General features: G+C 61.4%; 3 protein-coding genes across 4 annotated transcripts; 2 read left to right on the top strand and 1 right to left on the bottom strand.

Moving 5' to 3' along the window:
• Positions 1–47: 47 nt before the first annotated feature.
• LOC117653119 (lateral signaling target protein 2 homolog) lies at positions 48–9,315 on the bottom strand. The gene is made up of 4 exons (XM_034398514.1): positions 9,084–9,315; positions 719–997; positions 322–632; positions 48–234 (listed from the first exon to the last, which is right to left on the bottom strand). The coding sequence occupies exons 1-4, from the start codon at positions 9,117–9,119 to the stop codon at positions 48–50; spliced, it is 813 nt and encodes a 270-aa protein (XP_034254405.1). The 5' UTR covers positions 9,120–9,315.
• Positions 9,316–9,476: 161 nt separating this feature from the next.
• LOC117653479 lies at positions 9,477–10,993 on the top strand. Of its 2 annotated transcripts, none has more exons than XM_034399166.1 (3): positions 9,477–10,198; positions 10,348–10,594; positions 10,661–10,993. In XM_034399166.1, exons 1-3 carry the CDS (start codon positions 9,891–9,893, stop codon positions 10,784–10,786), a joined length of 681 nt encoding a protein of 226 aa, XP_034255057.1. In that variant the 5' UTR covers positions 9,477–9,890; the 3' UTR covers positions 10,787–10,993. The 2 variants fall into 2 exon arrangements, with proteins under 2 accessions (XP_034255057.1, XP_034255058.1); XM_034399167.1 differs by having other exon boundaries at positions 9,484–10,198; positions 10,353–10,594.
• Positions 10,994–11,419: 426 nt separating this feature from the next.
• On the top strand, positions 11,420–13,841 carry LOC117653537. Its single transcript, XM_034399278.1, has 3 exons — positions 11,420–11,495; positions 13,126–13,411; positions 13,498–13,841. Exons 2-3 carry the CDS (start codon positions 13,127–13,129, stop codon positions 13,630–13,632), a joined length of 420 nt encoding a protein of 139 aa, XP_034255169.1. The 5' UTR covers positions 11,420–11,495; position 13,126; the 3' UTR covers positions 13,633–13,841.
• Positions 13,842–22,388: the final 8,547 nt, after the last annotated feature.

Consider the following 22,388-nt stretch of genomic DNA (forward strand, 5'->3'; position numbering starts at 1 on the left):
TAGAACAAATCTACAGCACACACCAACTCAATTTTTTCACAAGGTCCTTAAGACAAACTCACTCTAAAAGGTCTGAACATTTCCGACATGTGGGTAGGTGTTCGATCCAAACAGAAGGGACCATCAGGAAATATTAGAAGCCCAGACACAATAGCAAGGCGAGGAATAGTGAACATGAGGGCAGGGTCGTACACGTCCACCATTTCTTGAGTGAGCAAGTTCATGTCAAGCGCTCTGAAAATGGAAATTAACAGCTCTCGTTAGCGTAAACACAGTGGCATTACCCAACGTAAAAGAAGTGGCGGATGCCAGATCACTCACCTCTGTAAAGTCTCAGAAAATAGAACAACTATTAACTGCTGAAACTCATACTCCTGCAGGCTTTTGACAGGCACCATGGCACTGACGTAGCGAAGCTCGAACTTGGCAAACAAGCGGTCGAAGTCTTTGAGCGCCTCCTTGAGCCGGTCGGCGGCGTACAGTTCGCTCTGCAGCGAGGAGACGCCGCGCAAGCTTTGCTCACGCAGCAGGTTCCGCACATACTCCAGCGATTTCGTCAGTGCCTTGGCGAGGGGCCGCATGAGGGACGACTCGGTCTCCCGGTTCATTATGCTTGATCCTGCAGCTAGGCACTGGAACACGGAAAACAAAGTCCAATGAACAAGGAGCGAGAAAACAAAGTGGATGGCAGTGCAGTGGAACAACGACGAGGACCCACCTCCGCGCCGAACCACAGCTGGCCGGCCAGGTTCTCCTGCATGACGTCGTCGGGGAACTTGACGCGGAAGTCCCGGTCGGCGCGCTCGTCCGGGATGACCTGGTCCATGATGCGGCTGCATATCGTCAGCACCTTGTCCTGGCACTGCCGCAGCTGGTTCACCAGCACCGAGCAGCGCTCAGGGTCCTTGCGGCCGTCGAAGCTGTCCAGCTCCGCGGCCACGATGTTGAGCGCCTCGTCGGCGTAGAAGAACTGCGCGAGCAGCGACGTGTCGTCTCTCTGCAACAAGATGAGAAAGACCGTCAGTGGACGAGCCAAGGTGCCGGAGGACGAGGAGGAGAAGAGCCGGGCCCTGCAGGCCGTCCCGGCGGCAGCGCTGCCCTCGGGCTGCCTACCGCCACGGCGCCAGGCCGCGCCAGCCAGGCCGCGCCAGGCCCTCCTCATGCGCTTGGCGCTTGCGCTCCACTCTCACCGTTTACGAGACACGGAGACACGGACCCAAGACCGGGAAAGTCGTCGACGCCCCTGGCTGCCCCTGGGCCGCCATGGCGCCGTGCCTCGCCGCGCCGCGCCGGTGTGGCGTCGTTCCAGCAAGGCAAGCGCGCCACGCCACGCCAGGCCACGCCCATACGGAGCGCCGCGACGGCCCCTCGGCCAGCGACGCCGGGGCCGGGGTGGGCCGGGGACGCCGTCAAAGGGTCGCGACTACTAATTACAATCACCGTGCGTGCACAGCGCACGGCCTGCCTGTGTGGCGGCGGTCTAGACGCGTGGGAAGACACCTGATTGCTCATCACGCGTCTTTGTCCTTGCCTCAAGTCCGCCAGGGACTTCATTAGCCCGCAAAGGCGTCGCCGGCGTCGCCAGGACGGGAAGCAGCCTCGCTCCGAACAGTGTTTTCGTCGCTCCGTCTCTCTCGCACTCGTGGGGCGGCCCGGAGCAGTGCGAGAGAGACAGGGCGGCGCAGTGCTGTTCGGAACGATAGCCTGCAAGCAGGGCGACGCTAGACGCGCCGGGGGGATGACCGCCAGTGCAGGCGCACGGCACCGGGCCGGACAACACGCTTGTTTTTGCCTCGTCGGCAGCGCTAGCCTCGCGCAAGGCAGCCTGGCTAGTGCTGCAGCTGGCGAGAGGCGAGGCGAGGCGCGGTCCGGGTACGGCCTTCGAGACGACGCGGCGACGCGGCGCGGACGTCGCGGACCTTGCCAGCAGCGTAGCGGCAGGCAGTGGACTTCTCCCTCCCTCCGCTCCGCGCCGACTCCGCGGCACCTGCCCAGCTACGCCGCGCCGTCCGCACCGCAGCTGCAGGTGCAGAGGGAGTCGCCAAAAGAAACAAGGCCAAAAAGCGGCGAGGAACAGAACAGTTTCGGAGAGTCGCTCTGGTCCGCGGGGCGGGGCGGAAAGGATGCTTGCCTCATGGCCACGGCTGACGCTGCGCTGCGCCCCGCCGAGCCAAGCGGCACGTCCAATCGCGGGGAAACCGAAAGTGACGCAGGATCTGGGCTGGGTCCAACAGAGCGGCGCGGCCCGCCGGGCGTCGCTGCAGAATGGAATCGGGTCGCCCGGCGCCCTGCAGACGGCGTCGCTCTGTCACTCTCACACTCATGGGGCGGTCCATGGCGGTGCGAGAGAGACAGCGACAACGCAGTGTTCGGAATCGGCCTGTTGCGGCCCTTTGCCCTGAGGCCCTTGCCACACGGCCTGCCCTACGTCGCTTGCCCTGCGGCCTGGCGGGCCTTTCGCCCTTATCAGGACTGCATGCGTGTCGCGAGGCACGACGTCAGTCCACCAGCCTGCCGCCACAGCGGTCGCAGCGCGACGACGGAACAGACAGAAATGGAGCAACCGATTCGCAGTCATCGGCAGTGGCGCGGTCCGATCGCAATGCAACTGCAGCAGCCGGCGCCGGCGGCCCGTGGCGGCCATGGGCCGTGCGCCCTGCGCGCCATGCGCCCCGCCAGCCTCTCTGGCCCCCCGAACGCCGCGCGTTGCCGCGCTGGGGCCCGGCCCGGGGCCCCGGTCAGGCCAACGAGCACGCAGCCAGCCGCCGGGCCGCGTCAGCGGCGGCGAGGCAGCAAGGCGTCAGCGCCAAGGCAAAAGCAGATAAATTTCTCCGCGCCGCGCCGGCCGCGCCGCCGTCGAGGTCATCTTGTCCAAATGGCTGTTCGTTTGGGCTGCTGGGGCCCCTCCGTACCGGACCGGCCTGGTTTCGGCGGAGAGGGTACAGCCCGCAGTTTCACAACGAGAGCGGGCCGGGCGCACTCGCGCGCCGCACTGCGCTGACTGGCGCTGACACGCGCTCACGCGGGCCGGGCGGGCCGAACGGGCGCGCCCTCCCTCTATCACACTGATAGCAAGCGGCGGTTTCGCAAGGGCGGACACGGCGACGCACGGCGATGCACGGCGACGCACAGTGCCGCCATTGGATGCGTCACTCCATCGCGATGCATCGAGCGGCGCGTTGGCCGCGCTTTGCGTGACGCCGAAGGGCTGATACCGAAAGCCTCTCTGTCTCTCTCGCACCCCAGCGGGACGCCGCTAACGCCGCGCGAGTGCGAGAGAGACCAGCCAGCACGCAGCCCTCTGGAGTGCCAACTTGACCAAAACGCCTCCAAATGACGCACGCGGCATTAGCGAGCTGGACACTTTCGCCGCGATGGCCACACCGCGAGCCTCAACGCCGCGCCGTCCTGCACCGCGGGGCGGGGCGGGGCGACGATCAGCTGAGAGTGACGTCACGCCGGCACGCCCCTCTCCCGCGGCGCGGCCCAGTACGCGGAGTGGGGCAAGCAGGGCAGGCTAGCTGACTAGTCCACATGACTCAGAGTGGCCTTAGAGGAAAAGGGGAGCCGCAACGAGCATGGCGAGCAACGCGCCCCGCCATTCAATGGTCGCCGATCAGCCTAAAGTGGCCATCAAAGTGTTGAAAACAAAAATATTTAGACCCTCTCTCCTGCCAAAAAAAAATCTTCGACATTCGTATTTGAACCCGCGTCCCGGGCGGTCGCGTGGCGGGGCGCACGGCGTGACGGACAGGCGTCCCTTTGACGGTGGCGGAAGTCCAGGGCGCTTCCTCCGCGTCGCGCGCCTCGGGCCTCGGGCGCCACGGACACGTCGTGCTTCCGGTTTCCTCATCGGCCCGGCCACGCCGCCTTCGCGACAGTTTCCTCGAGGGGCAGCCCGCAGCCAGTCAAGCGACGCAAATTCGACGGTGGTCGCGGGGCGTCGCGGGTGCACGCCATGTGACCGTCGCCGTCGCCGCCGCCTCGCTGCGCTTCAAGCGCCTTTGCCGGCGGCGTCCTGCCCTACACCGCGGCCGCCGCCGCCTCGGAAATTGGAAAACACGCATTTCGTTGTTACGAGCGGCGCCTGCCTGGACGGGCCCGCGAAAGTGAAGAAGCCCCTCACGCGATGGAAACGAAACGGTACGTCGCGACGCCGAGGCGTGGCTCGGGGCGGGGCGTGGCAGGGCGGCGGCGTCGACCCAGCGCTGCCAAACAGCCCCTACTCACGTACCCAGATACCGAATCGCGTTGGCCATCGCCGATACACTGATAACGCCTCGTCGCCGCGCCGTCCTGGCTGGGCCAAACAGACTGATTCCGCACGCCGCTCCGTCTCTCTCGCCCTCCCCTTCCAGCACGCCCCACGAGTGCGAGCGAGACAGCGCGACGAAACATAAAGCGCGCTGGCCGGAATCAAACTGCTGGCCGCTCCAATCGGCGTGCGGGACAAAGAAGAGCGGTGAGACAGCGACTAAAACGCAGCGAGTGAGTCACGCGCGGCAGCACCGCCAGGCCGCCAGGACTGCCGCCTGCAGCGACAAAGTGGTCGACGTTGCGCCACGCCATGCGAGCCCTGCCCATGTCCGAGCTTCCCAATTAGCCGACGCTTTATTTTCCAGCCGCCTTCGCCGCCTTTCTCGGAATGCCGGCCCTCTCTCTCTCTCTCGCACTCGCACGGAGTCACGCAAGGCCCCGTGAGTGCGAGGGAGAGAGACACATCGCCCTGCTGGCGGACGCAACGCCGCGAGAGCGAGAGCGCTGACCGCGGCGTATCGGGCCGCCTAGGGCCGCCACGCGCACCGCGCCACTACCCAAACACACGCCGCGACCCTCGGACCCGCGCGGCCGGAGGAGCAGACCGAGAAGGCCCTGTCCACGCTGGCGAGGCTGAAGCCAGCTCTGGAGCAAGCTGGATCTGCAGGGACGCGAACAACGCATGCCGCAGCCACAGGCGGTATCGATCCCAAGTGTCGTCCCGACGCTCTCTGTCGCACTCACACGGCGTCGCGTGAGGGTGCGAGAGAGACGGCGGCCTGTGGCGGGGAAGTCCCGCCACACTGTACCGCTGACCATTGATTTTACGTGGCAATCCGCGAGGAAAGGCAGTGCAGCGCCATTTGCATACAACTGTGTTTGGGGGCGGCGGGGCGGCCAATCCATTCCCGCGAACCCATCGCTTTTCACGACCGCTTCAAGGCCTTCAGGGCCTTCAGGGCCTTCGGGGCGCCGGCCCGGCCAGCCGCATGCAGCATTCAGGGCCGGGCCCACACTGGCCGACCTGGCCGACCGGCGCGGCAGGTGAACGGGGGCTCCGCTTCGCACGCCCTTCGCCCTTACGAGAGCGAGAGAGAGGGCAGACAGGTCGCGAGGGTCAGCGTGACGGCAAGGATTTCGGGCGGTGCACCCTCGCGAGGGCGGCGCCGACCCAAAAAAAACAGAGTCAGACAAATGTGGGACAGAAGCGGAGGCACACAGAGAAGCGGCGCGCAACGCCACAGACAAAAGGTGCGGCTATCTGTGTGAGTGTGTGTGTGTGTGTGGGGCCGGCGCACTGACCTAGCTGCCCGGCCCGGGCGGCGCACGGTCATAGCACCTAATTACAGCCACCTTATCGGCCCCAGTCACACACACAGACACACAGACGCGCGCCTCGCGGGGCTTACAGCGCCCACGGCGCGCACCGAGCAACAGCTGCTGCCTCCGCCGCGGGGAGCACGCAAAAATACTCCCGCGTGGGGCGCGGTGCGGCGCGAGGCGGCGCCGAGGGCTCGTTCAGCCTCATTGGAGGAGAAGAGAAGGAGGCGGAAATTTCCGCAACCAACCGGCAACGCCGCCGAGCCAAAGTGTCGCGCCTCATTCAAAGTGCAGCGGCGTGCAGGTGTGTCTCACGGTGTCTCCAAAGCACTTTATTCGCGCACTCCCCCGCAGCGACCCCCCTCCCCCCTCTCGCCGCGAAGCTTGACCCGCGGCGACGCAGACGCTCCTCGTGCCAACAAGCAAAGTGCGTCTAAACAGCGTCGCGTCGACGGCCGCGTGCTGCAGGACCCCACCCCGCCCCGCCCCGCCCAGCCACGCAGACCAGTCAACCCCAATGTGTCGTCTGGGCCGTGGGCCGCGACGCTACGCGACGCCGGCCGGGTCAAGACGCTCGAGACGGCCGGGAAGGCCGGTGGAAGACACCGCCACCGACGGCCGGCCGGCGGGGCTGACGGCGCTGACGGCGAGGCTGACCTTTGCCGCGCGCCGCATAAAGCACGGACCGACTGCCGCGGAGCCGCGGACTGGCCGCCGCCATGCCATGCCGCCACGCCCGAGGAGCCCGACGACCACACGGCAGTCCTAACAACACGACCGCCTCATGAAATGCCAATTAGCACAGCCAAGGCGTGCGCCGAAACATGGGGGGCCTGCTGGGCCTTGGTGACCACAGGGGTCTTGGAGGAGGCGTCGCGGCCGTGCGGCCGTCCGGCCCGGACGCTCCATGCCGGCCGGCCGGCCAGGTCCTTTCGGTTCCTCCTGGGCCGCCTGACGACGGGCAGGACGGGCAGGACAGGCCGACGCGTCACGTCGGACGCGTTGCCGAGTTGCGTCGCAAAACAGCAAGGCGGCAAGGCGCGGCCGGCGGGCGTCCCCGTGTCCCCGGCCTGTCCTCTCCGGCGGCCGGCGGCCCCCCGCCCAAACCTGCTCGTCCAGGCCGCGTGGGAGGCGGGGCGGAGCGGGCGGGGAGGTGAAACTTTATTTCGGCGACAACAACAACAACAAGGTGCACGGCCGCAGATCAGCAGCCCAATGGTCCGGCGCGGAAAACAAATCCACGGGCCACTGCCGCCACTGCGCCACGCAACGCAGGATGAGGACTCGGCACGCGGCGGGGCGCGAACGCGCGAACGCGCGACTGTACGGGACGCACGGATCGCAGGTCTCGCAGGTGCGATAGGATCATTTCCGCACCGTCAGCCGCAGCCAGCCGCAGCCGGCCACCGGGAAGACGCGGCAAGGACGGGCCGAGGAAGAGTACTCTACGTACGGAGCACGGGCCGCTGCAGCCTGCAGCCACTCCAGCCTGGAGCCGCTGGAGCCTAGTGCCCCGCCAGCGCCGCCCGCAACGGTGCATCCAAGAATGCAGGCGGGGCGGGGCGGGGCTCGCTAGGCCGGGGGGTCGCAAAGGGGCGGGGCGGGGCGGGGCGGGGCGTGCTCGCGAGGCGTTCGTGGCAGGCATGTCGGGCATGCAAACCCAAACCCACACGGCGACAGCAGCGAGGCAGCGAGATAGCGAGATGCAGGCACGGCGATACGGCGAGGCGACGCCAAACAGCACGACCGGAGCGGTACGGCCGTACCGCCGCCTCGTCACGTGTCACGCCTCGCGGCCGTCACGCCGTCACGTCGCCGGGCCGTCACTGTGGCACCACGAGGACCGCATGCGAGTACCACCGACGCCGCCCGGCGCTCGGCTCCGGGTTCAAATCCCGACCCCGTCGTCTTCTTATTCTTGATCTATTATTTACTCGCGATCCATTCACGGGCCGGGCCGGGCCTTTAGCCGGGCCATGCAAGGGCATTGGGTCGGAGCGCAGTGCTGTAACAGGGCGCCCCGCTCCGCTCCCTCGTGTTGACCCGCGCAAAGACAAACGACCATCGCAGCAGCATTCCAAACATGTCACCTCGACAAGTCGGGTTCAACTGCCGAACCGAAGAGAACCAAACCGAAGCAAAGCCAGCGGAGCCAGCGAAGCGCTGTTGCCCGATTTGCAATAGAGTCAACAACAGAGAGAACATGGGACTCGCCTGTATGCCCCCAGCATGAGCTGAGTCGCTGACCGCCCAGCCCTCTGCCCCGCCCCCGCCCCGCCCCGCCCCGCCCCGCCCTCGGCCCCACCTCCGGCCCCCGGCCCCACCCCGTCCACCCAGGGCCCCAATGGGGATACAACAGGGACCATTCTCTGGCACGGAAAAAGACCGTGTCATAAAAATCAACATGCTGCCCAAAGAAATTCATAAAAGGAACCACTGGTGAAATCAAACATCTATCGGCAAGAGTTTAAACATGGACGAAAGTAATATACAGAAAGCTGATTTGTGAACAATTAGAGTAAATCTATTTTATCATTTAAAACTTACACAAAACAAAAATATTAAAAAAAAAAAACAATACACTTTGATAAAAGTCTCATCAAGACTCCAGGACGGTTACGCGAGAGCACGTAGGCATGATCAGAGTCAAGTATGTACACGGAGTTAATAAATGTCCTTGGTCATTTACAAGAGTGCTATATCAGAGGTATTAAAAAATTAGAGGCAATTAAAAAAATCAATAGGGCATCAATAACCTATAAAATTGATGTATGGTAGAAAAAATTCATTCATACACACAAAAATTAAGTTTGGGCAGATTAAGCACAAAAGTACAACACAAATAAAGAATATCAAAGCACAAGAGCACACGTCCAAGAGAAACATCACTAAACAATAATGATGAAATAATTCTCCCTGTACAGTTGCAGAAACCCATCAGCAGAACTTTGCCAATTCTGAAGTAAACAAATACTGATACAAGAATGATAGATGATTGAAGTCACAACAGTAGTATAAAAACAATAAGGGCCATTAAAAATTCAAATATAATAAATACAATGGATCAGAAAAGGAATTTGATATTTGGAAATGCAGAGAGTTCAGGGGCACAGGGGCAACATAACCAGATTAACTATTCATAATCAAAACAATAACAATGGGGCCTTCAATCCACAGCCAAATGGAACTCTGCGTTCAACCAATATTCAACCAATGTCTTTGTAACTAATTTCAATTGTAAAACTCGATTAAGCTGCGGCTGCAGACCACAAGACGAAATAAAGGCAGAGGGATAGATACTAGTTCCCAATGGCAACACTTTCTAGGTCACATCTGGAGGATTCGTCTCCCACAATGCTGGCACTTCTTGCCAAATTTAAAGTAAACAGTCGGGCAAGAACCAAAGTGAAATAGGCAGAGGCGATTCGATTTTATGTAAAACTCGCAAAGGGTTGATCTTTGCGCTGAGAACACTGGGGATGTCCTAGCCTTGTTTGGCCACTTACCTTGGGCTTGTAAAACCATTTTCTCAGTGATTCCATAATTGCACGTCGATCAGTGGGTGCTCGCGGACGAACTCACTACGAACACCAACCGACGTCCTCTTTTGAGCACATTTAGGGCAGAGGGAGCGAAGGAAAGCACCGAGATGAATCATAAACACGTCCGTAAACTACGCGACTTACGAATCATCGCATGGCAGCCATGTTATGAACTCGACTGACTCAAGAACAACAAAAACAAGAAAAGTGAAAGCGTCCACCGCCTTCTGCGGCACCGCGAACGTTCCGCTCGGCTCCGGAGCGCTGCCAACCTCAACAAATGGAGATGTAGTTTCTAGGAAAGATCCGCAATATAATGCTTTCGACTCACTCGCATTATGTTTTTGAAGCGAATATGACGCCTTTGGTTGCATTCTGAGGCCTGGAAGGGGCATTTAGATTCACATTACTTTTCTGAGGGACATTCTCGCCCTGAAACGTGTGTTGGTACTCGTAGTGGCGGCAGGTTTAAATCACGCGTCTCTCCGACATGGACACTTACTGTCCATACCTTTCTAGCCCACTTCAGGTTCGGTTTCAAAATCGAATCCCAGGTGGGTGGTTTAAGACCGTAATGTATTTCCGACGCCTCTGCGTGTAGCAACAAGCAAATGCCTACCGCCGCTCGGCAGAGGTGAATTTAAATTTTGGACCTATGGAACAGTACTTTTGGAAGCAGTTGGCCTTCTTGGCGTGATTGGCACTCCAGCTGCCTTTTCCGTGTGTTGTTGCGTGGAACGGCCCGCGCCATTCGGCACTTCCCTCCGAACAATGTCTCTCTTGCACTCATGGGGCGTTGCGCCGCGTTGCGCTGTCTGCTGCGGTGCGACGGAGACAGGGCGACGAGAGCACTCTTCGGGATCAGCGCGCCGGAATCGCAACCCTTTCAACCAAGGCGTTTCACCTTCACCCACTCGTATGCAAATGGGGGCCCGCTCTCCAGTGCACCCCCGCGGCCCCGCGGCCAGGGAGACTATAAGAGAGGTGGCCGACCCCAGGCAGGCCACTTGGACTCAAGACAGCCGACGGGGAGCACGCGGCTTCCTCCAGAGTTCACCCGCAGTCCAGGCTCTACGCAGGTGATGTCCTCAGCACCCCTAGTCCAAGTTCTCGAGCCATTTCTAACGCTCGAGTCCTACAGCCCCTTTCCCCCGGCAGCCCGAGCGCGGTGCCGTCGAAGGGGTTGCCTACCCGCCCGGCGCGCTACTGACTCTCCGTGTCCGTGTAGCGCAGGCATGGCTGGCTGGTGCTCGTCGCTGCTCGTGGTCGCGCTGGCCGTCCTGCTGGTGGCGGACTGCACCCTGGCGCAGACCTTCAGCTACTCGCGGGGCTGGAAGAGCGGCAAGCGGACGTCGTCGGCGGCCGGCGTGGCCGTGCCCAGTGGGACGACGGCGGGTGGCAGGGGCGCCGACGACGTCCTGGCCGAGGACCTCCCCCTCTACAGATACTTCCTGGAGGGCCGCGGAGAGCACCGGGTAAGTCCCACCTAAGCTTGGCCGATGTGAACCCCCAACAATTGAATGCGGTCTCGCTCCTCACAGGCCCCGTACGACCCCTGGCGCTTGGTGGACGAGCCCCTGCTACACATGGGCCGCCGCCCCGCCCTGCAGGCCCTGCAAGCCCTGCAGCAGACCAGCGAGCAGGCCGCCGAGCACGAGGACCGCTAGCGGGACGGCCGCCCTCTCCGTGAGCGCCCTCACGCTGGAGGAAGCTTCTTGCTCGCGCCTCAACCTGAAGATGGAGAGCAGGGGGCACCACCTGCTCCGGGTCTGATTTCGCTCCGAGTTGCCGCTCCGTTGCGAGCTCCGTGTGCTGTGTTCCGTGTACTGTAAATAATCCTTTTTCTTTGAATAAATACTAGAAGTTTGAGTGTCGTCGTTGCCTGTCAATGATCAGTGTCGTCCTCCTGGAATAAACCATCCTCTGATGGCTCACTTACAATCCGGAGTTTCTTGATTACACCGCCAACACACGGTGCGGTGCTTGGCGCATAACCACGAATCAACGACTCTCAACTCTCGCAACTTGAATGAACGTGCGAACAAGTTGACCAAGTTGACCCCCTCACCTCTCTGCGAGCGCTGCCCCCGCCGGCCACAAGGGGGGACGAGGAGAGGAGACCTGCCGGGGGCAGAGCCGGGGGTTGTCAAAGGACAGTGCGGGTGCCGCCGCTAGAGAGCCGGCGCGGACAAGAGAGCAAATTGGCCGGCCCCGTTGCTGCTTGGCTGCTTGGCTGCGTTGCCGTGGGCCGGTATAAAAGGGGCTGCCGGCCGGGGTTGGGCCAGTTAGAAACACGATCGGGGACCGGGAGGAGCTGCCTTGCTGCCTGCCTCTCAGAGTCGACGTCCTGTCCCGTCCGTCCCCGACACAAGTTTGGTGAGTGCTCGGGGATGGGATGGGGTGCACGACGTCCAGGGGGACGACGTCAGCGGGCGCGGAGCTCGCCGCCGCCGCCGCCCAGGGCCCAGCACGCGCAGCGATACCCCGCGCGCACGCCGACTTCTAGTGCTCTCCGCGGCCACCGGAGAGCGCTGGGTGCACCGCCTGCTGAGCGGCGGAGGAGGCTCAGACCAACTGCGACTTCCCTCCTGGGGCCTCAACCTCAAGGCTTCCGTAGCTCTGTCTCTCTCGTTCTGTACTACCCATACGGGCTGGAGGAATGTGAACGATTGACGAAATTCGCGAACCAGGATCGAGAATTCCGGATGTTTGAATATCGCCTGGTGCCGTTCGTGTATTTGTGTGTGTGCGCGCGCGCGTTTGTGTGTGTAGCAGAGTAGAAAGGGAGGGAGGGGAGGCACCGCGGGAATGAGATTACCGCGGCCCATCCCGGTGCACCACGCCAAGGGCCCGGTGCTTGAGGCCAGCCAGAAGCGGGAGGGAGGCCGTTTTTCGCGCCCCGCCGCCCCGCTGCTTATCTGGGGCCGCCGATCGCGCCCCCGCCCCCCGCGCGCCACGCCCGTGCGGCACGGCACGCATTGTGTGTCGAAACAATGCTGCGCGCTGCGCGTTGCGCCCGAGCGTCCGAATCCACTGAGCTTTGAGGTTTGCGCGGCAGGCGGTGCAGGCAGTGCAGGCGGCAGGGAGGGAGGGCAGTGCCGCGTACACTGTATAATGGCGGGGCGAAGCGCGAAGCGGGCAAAACGCGGCCACCTTGTTTCTCACCGCGCGTTTTTGCGTGTGTTTGCGAGTGTGCGTGTGAGTGAGAGTGCGAGAGTGTGTGTGTGTACACTGCATGCTCCGCCCTCCACATCGCGCGGCCGTCTCGCTTCGCAGTGCTTCGCAGGGCTTTGAAGGGCCGAGGGAAAGGGGGGGGGGGGGAAATGGCACGTCGGATTCCCGTCCGAGGCTCTAATCTGGCCGCGAGCTTTCCTCGCGGTGGCCGGGCAGGGCGCGCAGGGCGTGCAGGACGGAGGGCGTGCCCGCGGAAGGGCGCTGGCCGGCGCTGGCCGCTTCGACTCCCGGCTCCTCGTTGCTCGTCACGTCGGTTTACAGCCGAGTCTAAACCTGCCAACGACCGGCCGCCGATCCCTGCCGATCCCCTGGGGAGCAGTTGTCGACCGGACCGGACCGGACCAGACCGCCGGATCGGAGCGGACCGTGGCCCGGACCCCTCGTCTTGACCACCCCGCCGACGACGCGCCGACGCGCCGACGCGCCGACGCGCCGACCACCGGGTAGTGGCCGAGAAGGCCATTCGTAGGCCATTCGGCGGCCGCCCCCCGCCACCAGGACCAGCATCAACCTTTTTACGAGCGACCCAATTCATCCCCTTCGAACGGCCGGCCGGCCGGCCCGGCTAACTCGATTGCGACAAATCTATTCACTGCGAGGCCCGGCTAGGCGAAGTGCACCCCGGAGCCGTGCCGCGAGGGCCGCGTGCCCATCCCCAAGCCGATGGACTGCTGGAAGCGCTGGAAGCTGGAGCGGCCGGAGTCGTACGCAGAGCAACCCATCAGGGCGGAGTAATGTTGCAACGGCGTGCCTGCTTGCCTGTCTGCCCCAGGATGGCCCAGCCCCACTGGGCCCTCGCGCTGCTGGCCGCGTCCCTGGCTGGCCTGCTGCTGGCCGACGCCGCCCTGGGACAGACGTTCACGTACTCGCGGGGCTGGAAGCCGGGCGGCAAGCGCTCCCGGGTGGCGTCCCTGGCGCCGCCGCCGCCATTGCCGCCGCGGTTCAGGGCCCTGGGCGCCGCGCTGCCCCCCTCGGGCGCCTTCCTGGACGACGCCGCGGGCCTCCCGGACGACCAGGCCCCGGTCAGGTTCGTCGTGGAGGGGCTGTCTGAACGATGGGTGAGCCATTCCGCGCCACAATCGCCGTTGAAGCGAAACAAAATGTGTGTTCTAAACTGAGCCGTGCGCGGCTGCTGGCGTTGCAGGCGCCGTACGAAGGGCCGTCGTGGCGGCCCCAGCCCCAGGACCACGGCCAGGACAAGCGGCACGACGCCGACCGGGACTCGGAGCTCTACCGCCACGGCGAGTTGTCAACCCAAGGCGACCACGACGACCACTAGAAGGACTCGTAGCCCCGGCGGCGACCGCGCACAGTTCGCTACCGTGAACGCATCCTCGACGACCACCAAGACGATGTCCATCACCACCAGCTCCACGCGCCGGCCGCGCGGGCGGCACGTCGCGTCGCACTCGCTCGTCGACTCAGCAGAGTGGCGCATGATTTATCCCATTCATGTAATTTTAGATACGAATAAATTGGCTGAAAGTTGCGAGTGTTGTGCTGGGTGGGGAGATTGGGAGGGGGGGGGGGACACCGGGGCATCGCTCGCTCAGGCGGGGCGCGCGGAGCATCGCGACGTGACAAACGACGGCCCGCGAATCACACCCACACTCTCTTACACACATCCGCACGGATGCCGGTTCATAAGGAAGCAAATCGCTGAAGGAAAGCAAGAATTGGTACAAGGACGCAAACAGTGGCAGCAACCCGCACCGCAGCACCCACCAAACTGACACGGACCCCGGCCCGCCCCCGCGGTTGCCAACGTTTCCGACAACACCATATTTCCTTCAAGATGGAGGGCCCTTCCCGGGGAATTACGTCGGAAATAACGGAAAGTCTCCTCAAGAGCTTCACTCCCTTCTTGCGCCCCGGCGTGCCCGGCCCGCCCCCGCGCGCTCCCCCGGTACACCACCACCACCATGGCGGCAGAGCCAGGCGGAGCAGCACCGCTTCGAGGCGCAATTTATTAAGCCGTTAATCTATTGTCTCTCGCCTTGACGCCTCGCCGTGCCGCGCATCACGGCCACGTCCAACTTGGTAGTCAAGTTGGTAGTCGACTTGGTGGGCGCGCCGCGGCGGATTTAATGCAATCAGCCCCGAGCTAATTCCGTGATGGTTATGGAGTGCGCGTCAGGACTGCCGACGCTGCCAACGCGCCGCCGCCAAATTACCCCCGCCCGGCACAACAAAGGGGCGGGAAAGGGAAAAAAGGCGGAAAGCGGATGTACGAAAGGGAAGAGGGGGCAAGAGGAAAGGTGAAAAGGGGAAAAGGGAAAAGAGGTGGAAAGGAAAACCAGGGGGAAAGGGAAAAAACGCGCTCGCAATCAGTAATAAAGAGTAATAATAAAAAGACGTCGATGCGCGGAGTGGCGCGGACGAAGCGGGGCCGTGCCCTGCGAAACGGAAATTGGGGAAATGCAAATGATGGCGGCCTTTACGAGCATGCTCTTGATTATCTTGCCGCTCCCGAAATGATAGCAGTGCCGCGGGTTGGTTATGAATTCAGAATGCTTTTCGGACGCGTTTTTCCGCGGAGCGGAACACACAGAAAATGAAGCTGCACGGTTCGTGATTTGGGAAAGCTTGGCAGTAACGCAATTACCGCCACCTGGCTCATACACCTGTCACCCCCCACCCCGCCGTGCCGCCGTGCCCCGCCGGGACAGCCGTTTGCGATGAAAATGCCTCGCAATGATTAACTCCCGAGCGCCCGCTAAATTGCGAAACAAAAATGTGTATCTGTTGGGCGGGCGCCGCGGGCGGGAGGCGGGCGGATATCTCTTTTCATCCGCTGTGATCCGCCCCACGCCTCCCCGCCCCGCTCCCGGCCCGCGATAAATAATGCGCCTGCTATTTATGCAGTAAAAGCTAATTCATTTTCGTGCCGCCATTTTTCACGACGGCGTGCTTCGGGGCGGGGCGTCGCACCGCACGGGCACAGGGCGCGGGGTAGAGACGACGCCTGGCTGCGCGCTGCGCCCGGCGCGCCCTCGGGCTCGCCTCGCAGGGCGCCATCTTGCGGCGACGCGGCGAAGCAGCGCCAAGCAGCACCGGCCGGGCGGGACTACGACGAGTCGTCCGGACGACAGCGCCGGACGCTCCCGCACCTCGCACTGAGTACTTTTAGCGTTTTGCAGTACATAGTAGGCTCTGTTCAACACGCTCCGCGGAAAGAGAAACAGCAGCCTGTTTCTTCATAAGGGGGATAGGTAGCTTATGTGTGTGTGTTGCATCTGGTAACTGGAGGTGTACTAAGAAATAAAAACATTAAAACTTAAATTTTGAAATTTTGAAATTTTTTGAAATCCACGTGGCGTCATCTGGCTTTATCTTGTCGCACACCAATACACATCAATCACACCACCTTTCCAAGTTTTGTCGAAACAGTTTCGGTCTGTACTTTTTTTTTCGTGCAGGAAACGTAAACTTTGGCCTTTATTAAATTTGCCGCACGCTTTTGCCTCTCCCGCTGAAAAGTTTTCCCCGCGGCGGCGCGCTGTGGCGGGTCAATTTGAATTGCAGTTTGAATTGGCTGGGATTGGCGCGCTCGGACTCGGCCCCGGTTCGCGGGGCGAACTTACTTTGCGCGCCCGTCACGGCCGAGGGAGCGGAACAACGGAACAACGGAACGGCGCGAATTTTTCAGCTGTCACGATCCTCCGCGCGCGTGGCGCGCAGCCCTGCGCGAGCAGCCCTCCGCGAAGCCCTCCTCGAACAGCCCTCCGCGAACAGCCCTCCGCGAACAGCCCCCGCTAACAGCCCCCGCTAACAGCCCCCCCGCGAACAGCCGATGCAGGCCAACAAAGCGCGCGCTCAGACGAACCGCAAACACCGTGAAAATTACACCGAAGCGGGGAGTGGGGGGCTGGGGAAGGGGGGAGGGGAAACGGAACGGAAGCGGCCGGAAGGGGGCAGACCACTCCGCCGCTTAGTCCAGGAAACGAAGGTTTTGACCCGGAACTAAATTTTGTAAAGCTGGACTCTGTTGAACATGGTGCAGTTTGATGTGCTGAATCGGATTCCGAGGAGTCCACCTTTCCAAACCCTGTGCGTTAACCGGAAATTGAACAAAAGGGCCTAAATGCAAGGGTTTGCGGTATCCGCTCTAGCGCCGAAACTAAAATTCCGATTTTGGCCGGACTTGCGTCAAAATGTGCAGCAAATAACAAGGAACAAATCCACTCCAAAGGATAAGTCGCGCAATGCAAATTTCTAGTCATAAATTTGATTTTAGTAAAATATTTCCGATTTCGCTACACCGTTTTCAAATGTATCACTTCATATCTTTTTAATGAGGGAATGGAAAGGAAAATGGTCCGAGAGAACGTTATGCGCCAACTCTTCAGCTGCACGTAGGTGTCCTTGGTTTTCCGATCCACCTCTCCGTTTTTATTCTAACAGCCTTGAACTGAAGTGATGCAGATGTCCTCCGCTGCGCGCCGCAGCCGGGGTGCGCGCGGCCCCGCTGCTCCCCCCACCACTCTCGGCCTCGGCCGCGTCTGGAGGCAGGGTGTTGTCTCTCTCGCTCCCTTTGTAAACGCATTAGTGCGGGAACGGTGGTGCATGCCTGCTCTTTCGGAGCCCGGTGGAGCGGCTGGCTCCAATGTTTACAACGCGCGATTCCTACTTCGTAGTTTTAGTAACGAAAACAAATTTTATTGAAGGAGTGGTTTGTTGAACTTGGAAGAACGCGACGCGCTCTACAACCTGGTTTAACTTCCACAGTTCTCGGAGGGTTTCTTCCCCTTATTTTGAACGAAAGGGCCTAAGCACGTTCAAAGCCCTAGACAGAAAACGGTTGCACCTAGAAATACCGGACCCAAGGCAAAATGACCGAAATATGACGAGGAATCGTTTGAGCATCCACCGATATCGTTTCTTAGAATAATGTGGCAGTTAGCTTGATTTAATTATTTTCTTTCATCGTTTTCTTCCCAATTATTACCGCGTTATTGCTCATAAATGAAGCTGAAATCGCAGAACGGGTCACGAGGGACCATCAAGCGCTTGCTTCTCAGCTGCACGTACATGTTTTCAGAATGTTGCTAAGTGCAACGGTAGCCGAGTAACTTGAGTCGAAAGACAACGGCGCGGCCAAGCGCCGCCGCGCAGAGCTGAGTGGAGCGGCGGTCGCGCGGCAGACAGACGAACCCTTGCAGCGTCACAACGGCGCGGAAATCGGAAAATTGGTCCCGAGGGAACGTCAAGCACTGGTCTTTAACCTACACGAACGTGTTTTTGGATTTGAGCTACGTCGAACGGTTGTGCTTAAAACTCAATTTAAAGGTGGGCGGCGCAGCGGAGCAGCGCGGCGCGCGGAATGCAGTCACGCGGTGTTGTGGGATCCGGCCTTCCAGAGGTTTCCACGGTAACCGTTCGTCGTAGCTACAATCCAAAAACACGTTCGTGTAGGTTAAAGACCAGTGCTTGACGTTCCCTCGGGACCAATTTTCCGATTTCCGCGCCGTTGTGACGCTGCAAGGGTTCGTCTGTCTGCCGCGCGACCGCCGCTCCGCTCGGCTCCGCGCGGCGGCGCTCGGCCGCGCCGTTGTCTTTCGACTCAAGTTACTCGGCTACCGTTGCACTTAGCAACATTCTGAAAACATGTACGTGCAGCTGAGAAGCAAGCGCTTGATGGTCCCTCGTGACCCGTTCTGCGATTTCAGCTTCATTTATGAGCAATAACGCGGTAATAATTGGGAAGAAAACGATGAAAGAAAATAATTAAATCAAGCTAACTGCCACATTATTCTAAGAAACGATATCGGTGGATGCTCAAACGATTCCTCGTCATATTTCGGTCATTTTGCCTTGGGTCCGGTATTTCTAGGTGCAACCGTTTTCTGTCTAGGGCTTTGAACGTGCTTAGGCCCTTTCGTTCAAAATAAGGGGAAGAAACCCTCCGAGAACTGTGGAAGTTAAACCAGGTTGTAGAGCGCGTCGCGTTCTTCCAAGTTCAACAAACCACTCCTTCAATAAAATTTGTTTTCGTTACTAAAACTACGAAGTAGGAATCGCGCGTTGTAAACATTGGAGCCAGCCGCTCCACCGGGCTCCGAAAGAGCAGGCATGCACCACCGTTCCCGCACTAATGCGTTTACAAAGGGAGCGAGAGAGACAACACCCTGCCTCCAGACGCGGCCGAGGCCGAGAGTGGTGGGGGGAGCAGCGGGGCCGCGCGCACCCCGGCTGCGGCGCGCAGCGGAGGACATCTGCATCACTTCAGTTCAAGGCTGTTAGAATAAAAACGGAGAGGTGGATCGGAAAACCAAGGACACCTACGTGCAGCTGAAGAGTTGGCGCATAACGTTCTCTCGGACCATTTTCCTTTCCATTCCCTCATTAAAAAGATATGAAGTGATACATTTGAAAACGGTGTAGCGAAATCGGAAATATTTTACTAAAATCAAATTTATGACTAGAAATTTGCATTGCGCGACTTATCCTTTGGAGTGGATTTGTTCCTTGTTATTTGCTGCACATTTTGACGCAAGTCCGGCCAAAATCGGAATTTTAGTTTCGGCGCTAGAGCGGATACCGCAAACCCTTGCATTTAGGCCCTTTTGTTCAATTTCCGGTTAACGCACAGGGTTTGGAAAGGTGGACTCCTCGGAATCCGATTCAGCACATCAAACTGCACCATGTTCAACAGAGTCCAGCTTTACAAAATTTAGTTCCGGGTTGGTACGTCTTTTTGACTTCGTTTCCTGGACTAGCTTCGCCGCGCTCCGCTCCGCAACGGCACGGCACGGCACGGCACGGCCCCACACCGCTCTGAATCAAATTAACTCTTGTTTGCTAGTTTTGGCTGCGCGCCGCGCGACAATGATTGAGAGCGCGTTGCTTCATTAGGACGCGTCCCGTTCCATGCCCGCTGTGCTTGCCGCTGGGGCGTTTGCTGCCCCCCAACCCCCATGAATGCTGTCGGGGTAATTAACCTGCTCATGAATTTGAGCGAGGAAGCAGACCATCGCTCCCTCCCCCCTCTCCCACAAAAAAAATCATCCCCTCTCAGGATAGCGGAGAGTACTCCCGTGTTCTATCGTTATCGTCGCGCGCGTAGGTGCGAATGGAACGCTCTCCAGCTGCAGCCTGACCGCTTGGCGGTGTAAATGGGTCGTTCGTTCTTGAATGTCTAGATGGCTGGATGGCTGGCGTCAAGGACACGCTCACACGTGGGAAGTGGCGCCACACACACACACACGAACGCACACACACGTACAAAGCGTAACCCGATAGGCGTGCGACATCCGCGACAACAACATGCATCGCGGCGCGGTGGCGGTGCGGCGGTGCGCGAGGGTCCGGCCGCTCGGGGGACTTGTTGGCGCGGAGGCGAGGCCACCCTCTCCGGCCAGCGGCGCGGCTGGCTAGGCTTGGCCCAGGGGAGGGTGGCTTCTTTACGCGGCAAAGTGGCCGTCGCGGGTCCCGGGGTCCAGGCTGGGTTCAGGTCCCGGAGGCAGTAAACAGGATGAAGAGACGAGAGTGGAGCTCCGATTGACTCGTCCTGACTCGACTCGATCGGCCGAACAGACCGGCCGCCGCTCCGTGGGGCCGTTTGGCCGTTTTGGCCGCTTTGGCCGCTTGCGGCGTCTCGTCGCCGTCGCGGCGCCCGAGTCCAGGGGGACGCTCCGGGGACGCTCACCGGCTGGCTTTCGAGAAAGCCGTCCTCGTCCTGAGAAAATAGGGTGGCTCGCGGCGCCAAGGCCGCCAAGGCTGCGGGATTGGTCCCCGGGGAAGGCCCAGCCCTGCCAGCCCTGCTGCCTTCGTCCTTCGCGGACTGACGCCACTCGCGAGATGGACTGCCTACCACTTTACGGACTCCTTGACGGCCTCGGGGCGCGTGCGACCCGCGCGTGTCACTTGCTATGAAAATGTTTCCTGAACGCGCAACGCGGGGTGGCGCACGACCATGCACGACCCGGCGGGGGTCTCGGCCGACGTGACACACGCGCCGCGTGCTTCCAGTGCACCTGCTGCTGCAGCACGACCCGACCGGCCCGACCGCACGCGTGGCGGTGGGTGGCAACACCACCATGCACCGCGGTGCGCGCACACACACATGGCCACCCCATAAAGTAGCTGCCAGCGGCTGCCAGCTCCCCTCCGTTCCAGGCCATGATTGTTTACGGCAATATGTGCCACTGTGACAAATACACAGCCCGCTGCACTTCATGGCCTCGGCGGTGCCGTAACCAGTGTGCCACCCTCCATCGAACGAGCGCGACGGGCTGCTGCTGCTGGTTCGCGCCGCGGACACTGCGCGCGACAAACGGCCGCGTTTTCAAGTTTGTTGATTTGATCGGTGTGCGCGGTGCGCGGCTGCCGTAGACTGTCGTGTTCTGCGCCGCAGCGCCGCGACACGTCGAGGATGACGGTCGCTTAATTGAGTGATTGAGTGATTGGAAAGCGATCGATAACTGCCACGCCACTGCCACGCCACGAGGCGCGCGTCGCTCCGGAGACACAATCGCAATCAGCGGCTCCGGTGCGTCGGAGAGATTCATAAATTTGCCGGTCGCTGCTTCGCTGCGTGGCGCGGATCGCGAGCAAAGCACCCCCCCCCTTCCCGAGTCATGCCTTTGGCGAGTCCCCCTGGGGGGCGCGGCGCCACCAGGCCCCTCTGGGGCTGTAGCGAGCGGCCTGGTTTGGCAGTCCCACGCACTGCCGCCGCAACCCGCGACCCCTCGCCGCTCGCCCGCCAGCCTCCCCGCCACCACCCCGCCACCACTCCAGCCACCAGCACGCCTCCCCACTCGGACACGGTTGATGATTTCCGAATGCGAGTTTCATTTCAATCAGCGACACCCCGGTCTGCATCCCCCCCCTACTCTTTCCTTTATCCTGCGTGCAGTCTTCCAGCTCGCGCGCCAGTTAGTTACGTAGTACTGGTGCGCGGCGCGCTTTCTGCAAAAATGTTCTTTGCATTCTCGGCTGAATTTCAGAGGGCGATGAAGATCGCCGGAGATAATAGAGACACCGCCTGGTGCACTGGCGGTGGGGCGCAGGCGGGGCGCAGGCTGCGCGCCGCGCGTGTCCGCCGAGCGGAATGCGAGCGGGACGCGCGGTGTTTCGGCCAGCACGGCCAGCACCAAGACGACAGCAAACGAAAACAAAAACCGAAAAGGGGGCTGCGACAGGAGGCGGCGGCAGGCGGCGGCAGCGGCCGCGTTATAGGTATCGAAGATCGAGGGCAGGACGCGGGACGCAGGGCGCAGGACGCAGCAGGGCCTGAACGCTGAGCGTGTCGCGAATGGAACGAAGCGACAGCAGGCAGGCAAAAGCCACACACGAGACATACTAAACACATTAGCGGAACAATGGCCTGTACACCGCGGCAAGGCAAGGCACGGCACGGCGCGGCACGGCACGGCGACAACACGCGCCGCCCCGCGCCCGCCGCGCGCCGGGCCATGTGCTCTTTGCCGCACCGCGCCGCGCGCTAACCAGCAGTCGCTCTCGTCGCTCCGTCTCTCTCGCGCCGATAGGGGACGCTCCACCAGTGCGAGAGAGACGGAGCGACGAAAACGGCTCTCGGAATCAGTCCGGCGGTGTGCCAGCACAACGAGCGTGCGTGCGCTGTGCACCGGGACGACGACGGGGACGACGGGGACGCGCCAACACCCGTGCCAGTCGCTCGAAACGAGCGCGACCGACGCGGTCCTCCCGGCGGCAGCGCCCCGCCACTCCGCCGTAGAGGGCAGACGCGATGGGGTGGCGGTGGCAGTGACGGCGGAGGCTGGAAACTAGGTCTGTGGGGATCTCCGGCGCGCCAGACGACGATCTTGACGGCGGCGGCACGGCGCGGCATGGCACGACCAGCTCATGGACGTTTAAACGCCTTTAAAACGGCGGACGGCGGCGGCCTACCTCCGTGGGTAAACCCGCCCCACCCCCTGTCCGCCCCGAGCGTCGCGCTGGTCGCGCTCAGCGTCTCGGCCATCCCGACGCCGGCGCGGTGACGGCGCCGAGGCCGCGAGGCTGCGACTACTGCCGGCGGGTTGCGGTGGTAATGCATGGGGCCGAACGGGA

This window comes from Thrips palmi, unplaced genomic scaffold (genome assembly GCF_012932325.1).
Source record: "Thrips palmi isolate BJ-2018 unplaced genomic scaffold, TpBJ-2018v1 HiC_scaffold_8, whole genome shotgun sequence".
Taxonomy (NCBI): Eukaryota; Metazoa; Arthropoda; class Insecta; order Thysanoptera; family Thripidae; genus Thrips; species Thrips palmi.